Source organism: Theropithecus gelada, chromosome 1 (assembly GCF_003255815.1).
Source record: "Theropithecus gelada isolate Dixy chromosome 1, Tgel_1.0, whole genome shotgun sequence".
Taxonomy (NCBI): domain Eukaryota; kingdom Metazoa; phylum Chordata; class Mammalia; order Primates; family Cercopithecidae; genus Theropithecus; species Theropithecus gelada.
The window spans coordinates 189,301,468-189,314,617 of NC_037668.1; the positions used below are offsets into that span (position 1 = coordinate 189,301,468).

The 13,150-nt window shown below is 40.6% G+C and overlaps 1 protein-coding gene across 1 annotated transcript in view; it reads right to left on the reverse strand.

Annotated features, from left to right (window-relative positions):
• The window catches only part of PAPPA2 (pappalysin 2), a 301,019-nt gene that overhangs the window by 84,319 nt on the left and 203,550 nt on the right, over positions 1–13,150 (reverse strand). Inside the window, exon 15 of the mRNA XM_025354616.1 lies at positions 1,043–1,214. Within this exon, the coding sequence (XP_025210401.1) occupies positions 1,043–1,214 (172 nt within the window). The remainder of the gene's footprint in view (positions 1–1,042; positions 1,215–13,150) is intronic.

The following is a 13,150-nucleotide window of genomic DNA, read 5'->3' on the forward strand; positions in this document are numbered from 1 at the left end:
CACTCTTTCCTTATGAGACCACATCTTTCTAGGTTTTTTTCCTCAAGCACCATCATCTCTTCCCTAGGGCATCCTTCTTCTATCTTATAATATGGTCATGTTTTCTAATGGCTGATATCACATTTAAAATTTCTCTGCAGGGAATTGAACTCTCTAAAGGAAAGATGGAAAACAGAATTCTTAGTTGAGAATACATGATCATGCTCATAATACTGACAACGGTTAGAGTGCTATGTACCTATCATTTTGCTAAAAGCATTTACATTATTTCCAGTCATTATCATAACTCAATCAGATAAGCACTCTGTTCTAATCATTTTAAAATGTGAAAACAAGCTTAAAGAGATTAATTTGTTTTGCTTATTTTTAAATCCAAAGTTACACATCTTATATACAGTGGAGCCAAAATTTAATTCTGATCTGTCTCCTGAGCCATCCTGTTAATCTACATATTCTACTACCTCCAGACCAGCTTGAAATTCTGAAAATGGTGCTGTAGAAATTTGAAATGAAGCTTGTAGAAATTTGGAAAATTTGGCCAGAGGTAGAATCATGACAGAATCTCTGCCTCAGTAACAGCTTTAATGCTTCTGGGGAGAAAATCAGATTCTATTTCTTCAGTCTTTTTGTTGGAGGGTTGTTGCGGGGTGGGTGGACAGTGTGAACCACAGACATGCTGATTACAACCAATCTTTCCTGAAAATTACAGACAAGTCTGAACTTTGGCATTCTCATCTTAAAGGTAAAAGGAGGGAAAATAATTTCTGATAGAAAGACAAACAAGGGAGAAGAACAGAATAAGCACTCCCATTTACTGCCCACCTTAGGAGAAATTTAAAACCCACTTAATCAGCACTGTACATACTTTTATATGCCTTGCATTTCTATTAAGCCATCCTTCTTTCTGCTTGTTAGAGCCCCCATGTTTTCCTTTCAAATGGCTTAAAAACATCTGCTCTTTCCCTGTGGAGCCAGAGAGAAGAGCTTGAATACCCCCCCTTCCCAGGAACTTGGTCCTGGTGATCATGATCTTTCCACTCACCTGCATGGGCCTGATGTACTGCCCACCGCTGGCCTGAAGGGCAAATCCCCTTTGACAAGTGATAGCACACTTCATGAGACCTGGGCCTATAGAGGTACAGTTCACCACATCGGCGTGATCAAGCAGCAATGACGGACAGCTGTCCTGCTTCCCACAGGGCTGATGGACACAGCTAGGATGAGAGAAACAGAAGCATCTTAGGACTCGTTGAGAACCAGTAAGGAGCAGCAATGACTTTGCAGCTCCGTCTGGGAGGGCTCCTAAACCAGAGAGAACAATTTTCTCCAAAACCGATATTTAACTCATCCCCTTTTTGCTCTACTACCCAACACCATGCAGCAAATAATAAACATAAAAAATAACAGCTAACAAGTAACGGTTAGCTGAATTTCTATGGCTTTTTCTTCCAGAAGGATCAAATGGTGATGAAATGAGGTGGAGAACATATTCCGAGAGTTCTGCATGGTTCAGAAATGAACAGATCATGGGATGACACTCAAAATATTTAACAACCAGTACTGCTGGGTCCCAAGCAATTAGAACAAATCCAGAACAAAGCTCAGGAGTGAAATCTGAAGGCCCCTAGTTATGTCAGGCATCAGTCTTTCAAATGTTTGATCACAAGATGACACAGAAGGCCACGTCTGAAGGGCCTAGGTTTCTGAGATGACAGAAAGGCAACACCAATTTACTGATTGGTATGGAAATATTTTGACAACTGCTAAAGCCATAGCAGTACATACCACTGAAGAGTAGCACAGACTCAGCAGAAATGGAACCGGTTACTGGAAGAGGAAACTCACACATCTTGAATCCATGTCCCATGCTTAACTTATGCTAGATGCTTCCACAGACATCCTCTCAGCAGAGAACTGCTATCTTGGATTGCCAGGGCCAATCTAGACTCAGCCTGGACCATAACAGCAGCAAGAATACACTGGAGCAAAATGAGTGTCACCCTCTTGCCATGGCAGAACCATGGAGGTTAATAATAAGGGCATTAGCCTCAGGCTCTCTGGAACTGAATCCTGGACCCATCATTTACCACCTGTTTGATTTGGAGTGAGTTATTCATTCCCAAGTGTTTCAGCTTCTTCCCCTATAAGATGGGGATAATTATGGCAACCTCACAGAGTTGTTATTCCTCTACTGCTTCACTGCAGAAGGCCTCAGTGGTCTGTTTGCTGTTAGTCACCCCATTTTTTTGTTCTCCCATTTCAGTACCTTTGCTCAATTTGTTGAGATTTCTTTTTTTTTTTTTTTTTTTTTTCAGACGGAGTCTCGCTCTGTCGCCCAGGCTGGAGTGCAGTGGCCGGATCTCAGCTCACTGCAAGCTCTGCCTCCCGGGTTTACGCCATTCTCCTGCCTCAGCCTCCCGAGTAGCTGGGACTACAGGCGCCCACCACCACGCCCGGCTAGTTTTTTGTATTTTTAGTAGAGACGGGGTTTCACCATGTTAGCCAGGATGGTCTCGATCTCCTGACCTCGTGATCCGCCCGTCTCGGCCTCCCAAAGTGCTGGGATTACAGGCTTGAGCCACCGCGCCCGGCCAATTTGTTGAGATTTCTACAAGGCCTTCTGCTATGGTTTGGATATGGTTTGTTCCAAAAAACTCATGGTGAAATTTGATTCCCAATGTGGCAGTTTTGGTAGGTGGGGCCTAGTGGAAGGTATTTGGGTCATGAGGGCAGATCCCTCATGAATAGCTTAGTGTTGTTTTCATGGTGGTGACTGAATTAGTTCTCACTGGAATAGGTTAGTTCCCATGAGAGCAGGTTGTTATAAAGTCAGGGTGCCTCTCAAATTTTGCACCTTTGCATGTGTTTGCTTCTGCTATGTATGACACAACAAGAAAGCTGAGCAGATGCCAGCGTCATGCTTCTTGCACTTCCAAGACTATAGAACTATGAGCTAAATGAATCTCTTTTCTTTAAAAATTTCCCACAATCAGGCATTTGGTTATAGCAACACAAAATGAGCTAAGACACCCTCCTTCTCAGAGTCCCTTCAGATGCCCTCTTCCTTTGAACTTCCCAGTGAGATTTAAAAAGTAACTCACTTCTAGCATTTCTTTTGCTTTATGTTGTGTTACAGTCATGTATGCATTTTCTCATTCTTTAATCAGTGAATTAACTTATTTATCCTTTTATTCACAAGGTAATTAGTATATGAGTGTCTCCTAAATGCTCAATGTCCCAACCAGATTATGGACATTTTGAGGAGGAAAACTGGCTCTTACCCACTTTACATTAAACACATGACTTGCTGTAGTCGACACAATAAAAATTTGCCAAATTAAGATTGTTCATGTTATATACAGCAAAGTCAGTCCTTGGCTATCAAAATGAGAAATTTGTTAAATGTTATAATGACAAATAGGGATCTGAAATATGAAAATATCATTAAACACTGATTCAACCATCTTTCTCCACTCATTCATTAATAAGCATTTACTGAGCACTTTCTGTTGGGAAGGCATTGATCTGAGTACCAGTGGTATAAGAACCATACTCTTAGGGAATACATAATCTAGTATGGAAGACTAACAAGATATTTTCTTGCTCTTGATGTTGTTATCCCTGGTGCTAATTATTAGCCCAAAAGATATGACTACTATGAATCTTGTCATCAGTAGTGTGCTCTGTTTCCCCCTGAATTGTGTTAGTGGTCAACTATTCTATCAAAGATCTGGGCAATGATATGAGAAAGTAGAATAAACATCATTGAATATGCACCTACTACCTTGAAATAATTGAGTCTTGACTTAAAAAGCACTAGCCCCAAAAGGATGGATTCAAACTAAACATGCTAAAGTTGTTGACCCTGCTCTTATGGCCTTGGGATTTAAATTATATGCCAACGATACTCTCATTTATTTTCTTTATGTTTATTATGTATAAGTTGGAAGAATTGGAGGTGATCGGTGTGAAGAAAATGTTTTCACAAGTTTAAGCCCTGGTTATTTCCTGTGATGATGAAGTCTCCATTCTGAGACCTGATGAAGGAAGAAAAATATAAGGTGGGGGTTGTTAATGAGTCAGCCCCAATTCCCCAAATTCAATGCTGATATGCAATGTAGGAAATACATTTTTGTCTCCAAATATTTACTTAATCTATCTGACAAGGAAGCTAAAATCTGACTATCCTTTATGAAATGTGATCATGATGCTTCATTAGTGATGCTAAAGAACTCCGGTTCTCTAGATGCCACATGCCATGGATGTTCCAAACGTAATCTCTTCTTCAGCATGCTAAACAGGAAGTACTGGAAAACAGAGAGTCATTAATACTCTCGTCCACATCAGTTTATTGGAAAGAAGTTAGGGTGAAAAGAGCAAGTGCTGTTTTGAGTGACTTCGTCCAATTAATCCATTCCATCATTGAAGACAAATACATGTTGAGACAAGACACAAAACAAATGCTCTGAACGAGCCTCCCTCCATCAAAATGGGAACTACTATTGTTATGACTGCCAGTGTGAGAAGTCAATCCAGCAGGAGCAGCAAGGGAGGAAGAATGAGACAGGGGAGAATATGAGAGGGGAAAGTGGCATGAAATAAGACCAACACCAAAAAAAAAAAAAAAAAAAAAAGAAAAGAAAAGGACCAAACCCAAACCTGTTTATGAAGTGAGAAATGGTTTTAGGGCAGCTGCTGCAAATTCTTTCACTAGCTTATATTTCCATTTGCTTCCTTTTTAAGGAATTTGTTTTATGAGGACGGAGTTTGTCAGGTCGTTAGCTTCTGATGGCATCTGGTACCAATTGTAGACTTCTCTCCCTTGCACCCCAACCCCAAAAGCCCTTTTGGGTTTCTCTTCCACTACAAACACTGCTTCTCTGAGTGAGGTTGTTGTGTTCTCCATTATCGCACCCTCCCAGTACATTCTCCTCTCTACCTAATGCTACATAAGTACTAAAAGTAATTCATCTTAAAACTCAAAAGCTTTCCTCTTATGGTCTTTGGACAAACCTTACTGAAAGTGGCAGAAGTGAAGCCTTACAATGCCCCAGAGAAGTGGGAAGTTAGGTATTTATCTTGGTTTGACATACAAGGAAACTAAAGCTGTTTGGAGACTGGCTGGAGGCCACACAGCGAGTCAGAGGAAAATCCTCAGGCTGGATCTCAGAGCACTCACTCTCAGGGCCAGCCTAGACCACCGGGCCATCTCCCGTGGGATGAGGTTGCTTTCCTGTTGCTTTCTTCCCAATTCAGGAGCTAGCAGCAGAGGCCAGAGTGAGCCAAGGAGCTTCTCAGCAGGGCAGGCAAGAGAAAAACATAGCATATTTAATAGTCCCATAGTTTTGAGCAGTTCTCTTTTAAATAACAGTAAATCAAGTGATGATATTTGTCCAGCTGCCACTGTCTGCATGATGCCCTGCCCAGTGTGCATCCTCTTTTGGCAACACCCTCTCTCTTTCCATCTATGTTTCCAGCTCTTTCCCCGCCCCATTACAATGTGTTCTCAGGTAAGAATATGATGTACCCAGTCAGATGTGATTCGCAGGTATTTCCATCTTAACAAGAGTCAGTGTTTTAAGCCAAATGATTTTTTCACAAGGGAGGTTTAAGTCAGTAGGTCTTTACAAATCATACTATGTGGATGACCACCTATACATAACCCTAGCTTTGCTCTTTACCTCTCCACTCTGATAAGCCTCTACTCTCTTTCTCCTGGTCTTCACTTCCAATGCCATTGTGTTATAAGGTTTTAAAACATGCTTTTGGTTGAGGAATTTCTGTTCAAAATGTATGTTAACCTTTGGCTATCGTCCTCTTGTACAGAACCTGCCTGTGGGCACCCAGGCACAATCCTAGCAATGCCCTGCAATAATGATGTGTGTTTTTCCCTTGCTAGTTGTGTACGTGAATGATGCCTGTACTTGGGAAGCCTCTGTTGGCATACTCCCTTAAGAGTGGCCCTCTTATTCCACGAGGCAGGCTTTACCATAGCTGTGCATTAGACTCACTTAGGAAGCTTTTTAAAAAATTTACTCCTGCTCTATCCCCTGAAAATGTTGATTCTGTAGGCCTGCAGGGGGATTCCAGAATTTGATGTTTATAAGTTTCAAAGTGTTGATACTCACTAGGAGTAAAGTTCAACCCCAATAAAGATCTAGATATATGTAACCTGAAAGATATGTCAATAAATTCTATAGGCCAAGACTGACTCCAGAAGGAGACATTGGCCTCACTGCTTCATCATTATGTTTTATTATATTAAACTCAAATTATCACAAAGAAGCCACAAGGTAGATCAAAAGCATAAAACATATCCCCTGTTCTGAAGAAACTTTGAATACAGCTGAAGAGAAAAAAATAATTAAATCATGTGTTACTGGTTATAAATTCATGGCTATTTCTGAGAAAGTTTTATTATTGAATTTGATGTGACTTTAATGAATGAACGCAGTTTGGAAAGGCAAGAGATGCCTGGAAAGTTTTCTCCAGTTCTTTACAGACAGAACAAAGGAAAAGCAGAAATCTCAAAACATGGATAAAAACACCATTTCCCCTAAAACTGTGAACTGAGGAAAATTCAGTGTGTGCAGATCTCTTAACTCCTGACTAACAACGTTAGATAATTCTATACTGAAAGGAGTCAACCTTTATATCGGAAGACAGACTTAGGGGCAGGTTCAGACTTAGGGGCAGGTTCCCAAAGTCTTCCTACATCTTTCAATAGTTAGCGAGGAACAGGGTAAGGTAGACACCAGAAAACAGACATCATTCTTTGCAGATAGAGTGGCCAGCCCCACCAACAAACTTTCCAAGAACTGTCCCCCAGAGAATGCCAAACCAGGCAGCTCTTTTAGTCGTCATTTTTTGAGACCATCACAGGGACATTGGCACAGCTTCCAACCCAAGTCCATATTTGCGGAGCTCAGTAGTTCCTAACAAATAGGCAAAGTCCTGTTATTCTGCCTACAGCTGCCCTGAAGCTTTGGTTCAGGGTTCCCCTGAGGGTCTGAGCCAACCTGAAAGAACTTCAGAAGGTTACAACAATACTTCAGAGTCGGTCAGAATCAGTACTAAAATCATTTTTTCTCCTATGTAAGAATGTGTGAAAGATTAAAGACCCCATTTCCTGATTGTGATGGAGGTGGGGGAGGGTGGGCATTTAACAACCATTTTAGAGGAACCAGAGCTCATTAAAATGGAAACAGATCTTAAAGAGAATTCAACTCAAATTTCTTGTATTAAATGAGAAAACTTAGCCCAAAAGAAATGATGCGATATTTCAGAACTTTCTGCAACACTAAGATTGTAATGTAACAACAAAGAAGCACTTAATTGGGTTTTAGCTCAGACTTAAAATCAGGGTGACATCAGCTCATAAACTTTTCTAAAGTCAATATCCACCTTCCCCCAGGCATTCATAAAAGTCTGATCACAACTTTTATCTAGCATCTAGCTTTGCTGAAGAGAAACTGGCATCTGTACCACACTTTTCAAGAAACAATACAGTGTGATGAAGAAAGTAGTAGACCAAGGCCACATGACTTGGGTTCTGGTCTTGGCTTGCCCCTGCTGGCCTCTAGGACCTTGGGCAAGTATCTTAACCATCCTGGCCTTCCATCTGCAAATTAGTAAAATGATGGGGTTGAACTGGCTTCTATCAAAGGGCCCTTCCAGCTTTAACATGGTATTGAGTTTCACAGATGAGGTGATGGTGGTATTGGGGTGGGAGTGCAGAAAACCCATGAACAGGCAGGATGTGGTAGAGAACTCAAGAAAGAGTTTCTCATAATCTTTCTTGCCCAGTGTATTTTTTTAGCGTAATGTCCCAACTTTTCAGTTGTTTAGTTAAACAAAATATTGTAATTCATTTATCCAAGAAGTACAACCCCTGACTAAATAGCAATCCCAGAGGTCTTTCTAGAAACAGCTCTTTGAAGGTTAAGTAGTAAAAGAGGATCAGATTTTTCTCTATTATTTTACTTCATTGTATTGATTCTTATGGAAATAAGAGGGTATGGGCTAAGAAGGAATACATGCTCTGAATTTGGCAGCAGATAGGAGTCGGATGTATAGAATGCACAGTGGACTGGATGAGACAGAGTCCTCATTTAATTTTCCCACCACCAACGGAAAACCAAATGTAACGACAATAACAGCATTCATCCTTAGATAGCTTTGCTATTTATCCAAACTAACAGAGAAAAAAAGTCTTGATTCTGACTCCCCATTCTGCTTCCTCCTCATCTGACTTCATCTCTGCTTTGCAGGACAGGAACCAGGTTAAATGTTAAATATATTTCCTTCTTGGGAGGACCAGTGCTGGTACTTTGAGGTGCTGAGAACCCTACTAACTGGGAAAATAAAATTAATTCAAGTTCTTCTCCTCTGAAGATTCTCATCTGAGGGAAACAGAGGAATCTCAGCAGTAATTCTGATTCTTCCTTCGCATGATAGAAAAATGTTGAATTATTATGCCAAACCGACTTCTCCTTCCATTCCTGTAACCTGGGAAAGTGGAAGTTTCTCTGCCCCTTTATTTAAGTCTCAGCACAGAGTTTGGCTCCTCAAAATAGATCTGTCAGGAAATGTCCATCTCTTCCCAGAATGTGACCTATTTGCAAGTTCAGAAGTAGACTTGGAGGTCCCAGTGCTGGGCAAATTGCTTCACTCATTTTTGATTCTGGATATGGGCTTTGCCATGTTTGCCTGTAGATGGATTAAAGACTTAAATGTAAGACCCAAAACCATAAAAACCCTAGAAGAAAACCTAGGCAATACCACTCAGGACATAGGCATGGGCAAACATTTCATGAATAAAACACCAAAAGCAATGGCAACAAAAGTCAAAATAGGCAAATGGGATCTAATTAAACTAAAGAGCTTCTGCACAGCAAAAGAAACTACCATCAGAGTGAACAGGCAACCTACAGAATGGGAGAAAATTTTTGCACTCTACCCATCTGACAAAGGGCTAATATCCAGAATCTACAAAGAACTTAAACAAATTTACAAGAAAAAAACAAACAACCCCATCAAAAGGTGGGCAAAGGATATGAACAGACACTTCTCAAAAGAAGACATTTATGCAGCCAACAGACATATGAAAAAATGCTCATCATCACTGGTCATCAGAGAAATGCAAATCAAAACCACAATGAGATACCATCTCATGCCAGTTAGAATGATGATCATTAAAAAGTCAGGAAACAACAGATGCTGGAGAGGATGTCGAGCAATAGGAATGCTTTTACACTGTTGGCGGGAGTGTAAATTAGTTCAACCATTGTGGAAGACAGGGTGGTGATTCCTCAAGGATCTAGAACTAGAAATACCATTTGACCCAGCAATCCCATTACTGAGTATATACCCAAAGGATTACAAATCATGCTACTATAAAGACACATGCACACGTATGTTTATTGTGGCACTATTCACAATAGCAAAGACTTGGAACCAACCCAAACGTCCATCAATAATAGACTGTATAAAGAAAATGTGACACATATACACCATGGAATACTATGCAGCCATAAAAAAGGATGAGTTCATGTCTTTTGCAGGGACATGGATGAAGTTGGAAACCATAATTCTCAGGAAAATATCACAAGGACAGAAAATCAAACACTGCATGTTCTCACTCATAAGTGGGAGTTGAACAATGAGAACACACAGACACAGGAAAGAGAACATTACACACCAGGGCCTGTTGGGGGGTAGGAGGCTGGGGGAGGGATAGCGTTAGGAGAAATACCTGACGTAAGTGATGAGTTGATGGGTGCAGCAAACCAACATGGCACATGTATATCTATGCAACAAACCTGTACGTTGTGCACATGTACCCTAGAACTTAAAGTATAATAATAATAATAATAATAATAATATCATCTACAGGCCCCCTGTCTTTCTGAAGAGAAACAGATTTACATCACACAGCCAAAAGTGCTCTCTTTCAAAAGCCCTGTCTCTCACCAAGTTTCAGAACTCATGATTTTAACATAGATTATAAAATCTCTGGAATACCAAAGAAAGAATGAAAACAATTCAAACTGCAGACTACTATGCAGTTAATATGCTTCCTAGCACTTGCCCAGGGAAGCAGAATCATTTATTTTAAACGACAAAAAGATAATGTATATATTAGCTGACCCTTGAACAACATGAGTCTGAACTTTGCCAGTCCACCTACATACATATTTTCTTCCACCTCTCCCACCCTTGAGACAGCAGAGCCAACCCCTCCTATTCTTTCTCCTCCTCAACCTATTCAACATGAAGACAATGAGGATGAAGATCTTTATGATGATTCCACTTAATAAATTGTAAATATGGCCAGGCGCAGTGGCTTACGCCTGTAATCCCAAAACTTTGGGAGGCCGAGGTGGGTGGATCACTTGAGGTCAGGAGTTCAAGACTAGCCTGACCAACATGGTGAAATGCCATGTATTAAACTACAAAATTAGCTGGGTGTGATGGCACATGCCTGTAATCCTAGCTACTTGGGAGACTGAGGCAGGAGAATTGCTTGAACCCAGGAAGTGGGCATTGCAGTGAGCCGAGATTGTGCTGCGCCATTGCGCTCCAACCTGGGCAACAAGAGTGAAACTCTCAAAAAAAAAAAAAAAGTAATAATAAGAAGAATTTGTAAATAATTTTTTTCTCATGATTTTCCTAATAAGATTTTTTCTCTAGCTTACAATATTATAAAAATAGAGTATGTAATATATTTGATATGTCAAATATGTGTTAATGGACTTTACGTTATTGGTAATGCTTCCAGCCAACAGTAGGCTTTCAGTAGTTAAACTGTGGGGAGGTCAAAAATTATGGGCAAATTTTTGACTATATGAACGTCAGTGGCCCTAATCCATGTGCTGTTCAAACGTCAACTCTACATGCTTTTCTCCTCCCAACACACATGATTTGCAAAGGCAGTAGCCATCTCCCTGTGGGGCACTTCCTAAAGAGCAATGATCACTGGCACCCTCCAAGGGACTGCACTGCTGACTCTCTCTCTATTATTTATTCCTGCACACAAATTAAGCTATTCACTAGGGAATGACACTTCCCCAACTACATTCATAGGCTGAGCCTGGGAAACTGTGAAACATGAAGAGTTAGGTGAGAACAACACAGCCCTGTGATGAAGTTTAATGGGCATAAGCTTCAGACTGTGTCACTCCTAGAACAGTACCTACAGGGCAGGAAGACAGGGTAGCCTGGCTTCTCTGTGGGCTGTACATAAGCTATGGCTAAATGGAAGTCTTAAGGATTTGCGATCCAGCTCCTTGAATGGCTCTCAAATTCACACGCAGAAGTAAGAAGAACATAAAACACCTGTGGGGTCGCTTTGGGACTCTACCTCTCCCTACTTCTCCTTGGTTTATTTTCCTTGTAAATTTCTAGACTCCCCAACAGAAGCTTCATGTTGTTTCTGTCATCTTCTAATCCTAGAGTGTACCAGTCCTTGGTTGATATCAGATTTGGAGTATTATTATCTTCTGTTCTTTTGCTCTTCCTAACCCGCTGGAGCCTTGCAACATTGATGGCTCATTTGCTTATGGAGAAATCAAGGGCTGAGGAAGGGAATAGACTGTGCTAAAATCATGCAGTGAGACTAAATTATGTAGACAAAAGTGAGAAGCAAGGGTCTGGGCATTGAGTTTGCTGCCACTTCAGTCTCCAGACTTCCTCTGCCGGCAGAGCTATGGTTGCACACAAAACCAGACACGGCCTGAGAGTCATTTCAACCAGAGCTTATGGTCAAATCTGTCTACAGCATCTGTCTCCTTGGCAGGCTGGCAAAATGACAGAACCTTGGAAATACTGGTTTCCTTTTATTTTCTGTGCTTTCTCCATCAGCTGCCATGAATACAGACTATACCGACAAGGCCAGTCCTGAGCAAAATTGGGAAGTAGGTGACATTTTTAATTCATCCCTCTTTTCAATACCACTTTTTTCTACTTCTCTTGTTCCCTAAAACTTCTAAATGGCTACCTTAGGTTACATTTCAGCAGGGCCATGGGGTTCATTTTTTGGATTATCAAAATCCATAAGAGAATACTTCTGTTATAAATAGTTGATAAAGACTTAAAACACTTTTATTTCTAGTATATAGTTATTTACTATTTTAAAGAGACCTCTGGAGATTGTAGAGACTTAAAGAAAATAATTCTTAATGATGGAATTTCAGGGACTATGATAAGTCACTAGGGAGGAGTTGTTTTAAAATCAGTCTATTCCTTTGGGGGTGGACCTCAACCCTAAGTCTTCCTAAGCTGGTTTCACCTGTTCCTAGCATTTGATCCAATGCTTTCACTAGTTAGTTCTTAGAATGTGTCCCACTAAGAACAAACTCAGACAAAGTAATGTTTCAATAAAGGCTATTCTGGAATTGTCTTAGTCATACTTCATTAAGCTCACCCAAAAGACCATGTCCATGGCCCCTTCATTTTTCCTCTATAACCTCATGAGTCAAAAAAAAAAAAAAAAAAAAAAAGCAGTTGAAAAGGCTCAAATAGCTCACTGTGCCTCCCAAAGCCGACTTGTCATCCAGCCGGCCATCCATCATCTGCCGGGGGAATCAGAATCCTCTCCAGTGGGTTTTCCTTCTTCCTTCTTATTTTATGGACAAATCATTCTGGGAAAAGGAAGTTGGGCAAGAAAGCAAGGGAGCAATTGAGCAGCTATAATTCTTTCCTTGCTTAAAAGAAACTGTGTAGAAAATAAGAGACTCAATGTTAATTTGTTAAACTGCTTTGAGGCGGCAGATAATCAAATAAGTAGAAAGGCAATACATATTTCATTTCTATAGTGCCTTTCCCAGCAGCAAGAGAGAACATTTCCCGTCACTCAGGAACATTAAAAGGAAACCTGATGATAAAAATAAAAGATGAGGAGTCAAAAAATAAATGCTTTAAAATGCAGTTCCTAAGCCAAAAAAAAAAAAAAAAAAAGGAGGAGCCTTCACATCTTGAGGCTATCAAAAGGGGTTCTACATAGGACTGAGCAGAGGAAGAAGAAGGCTGGAAAGGTTTGGAACCCAATCCAGGTGGAAGAGGAGGGAAAAGGGTTGGCATTTCAAACCTGAGCTCCAAATAATTGAAACACAATGGGAATCTGTAAAGCAGCAGCTGAGGGTTCCAGGGA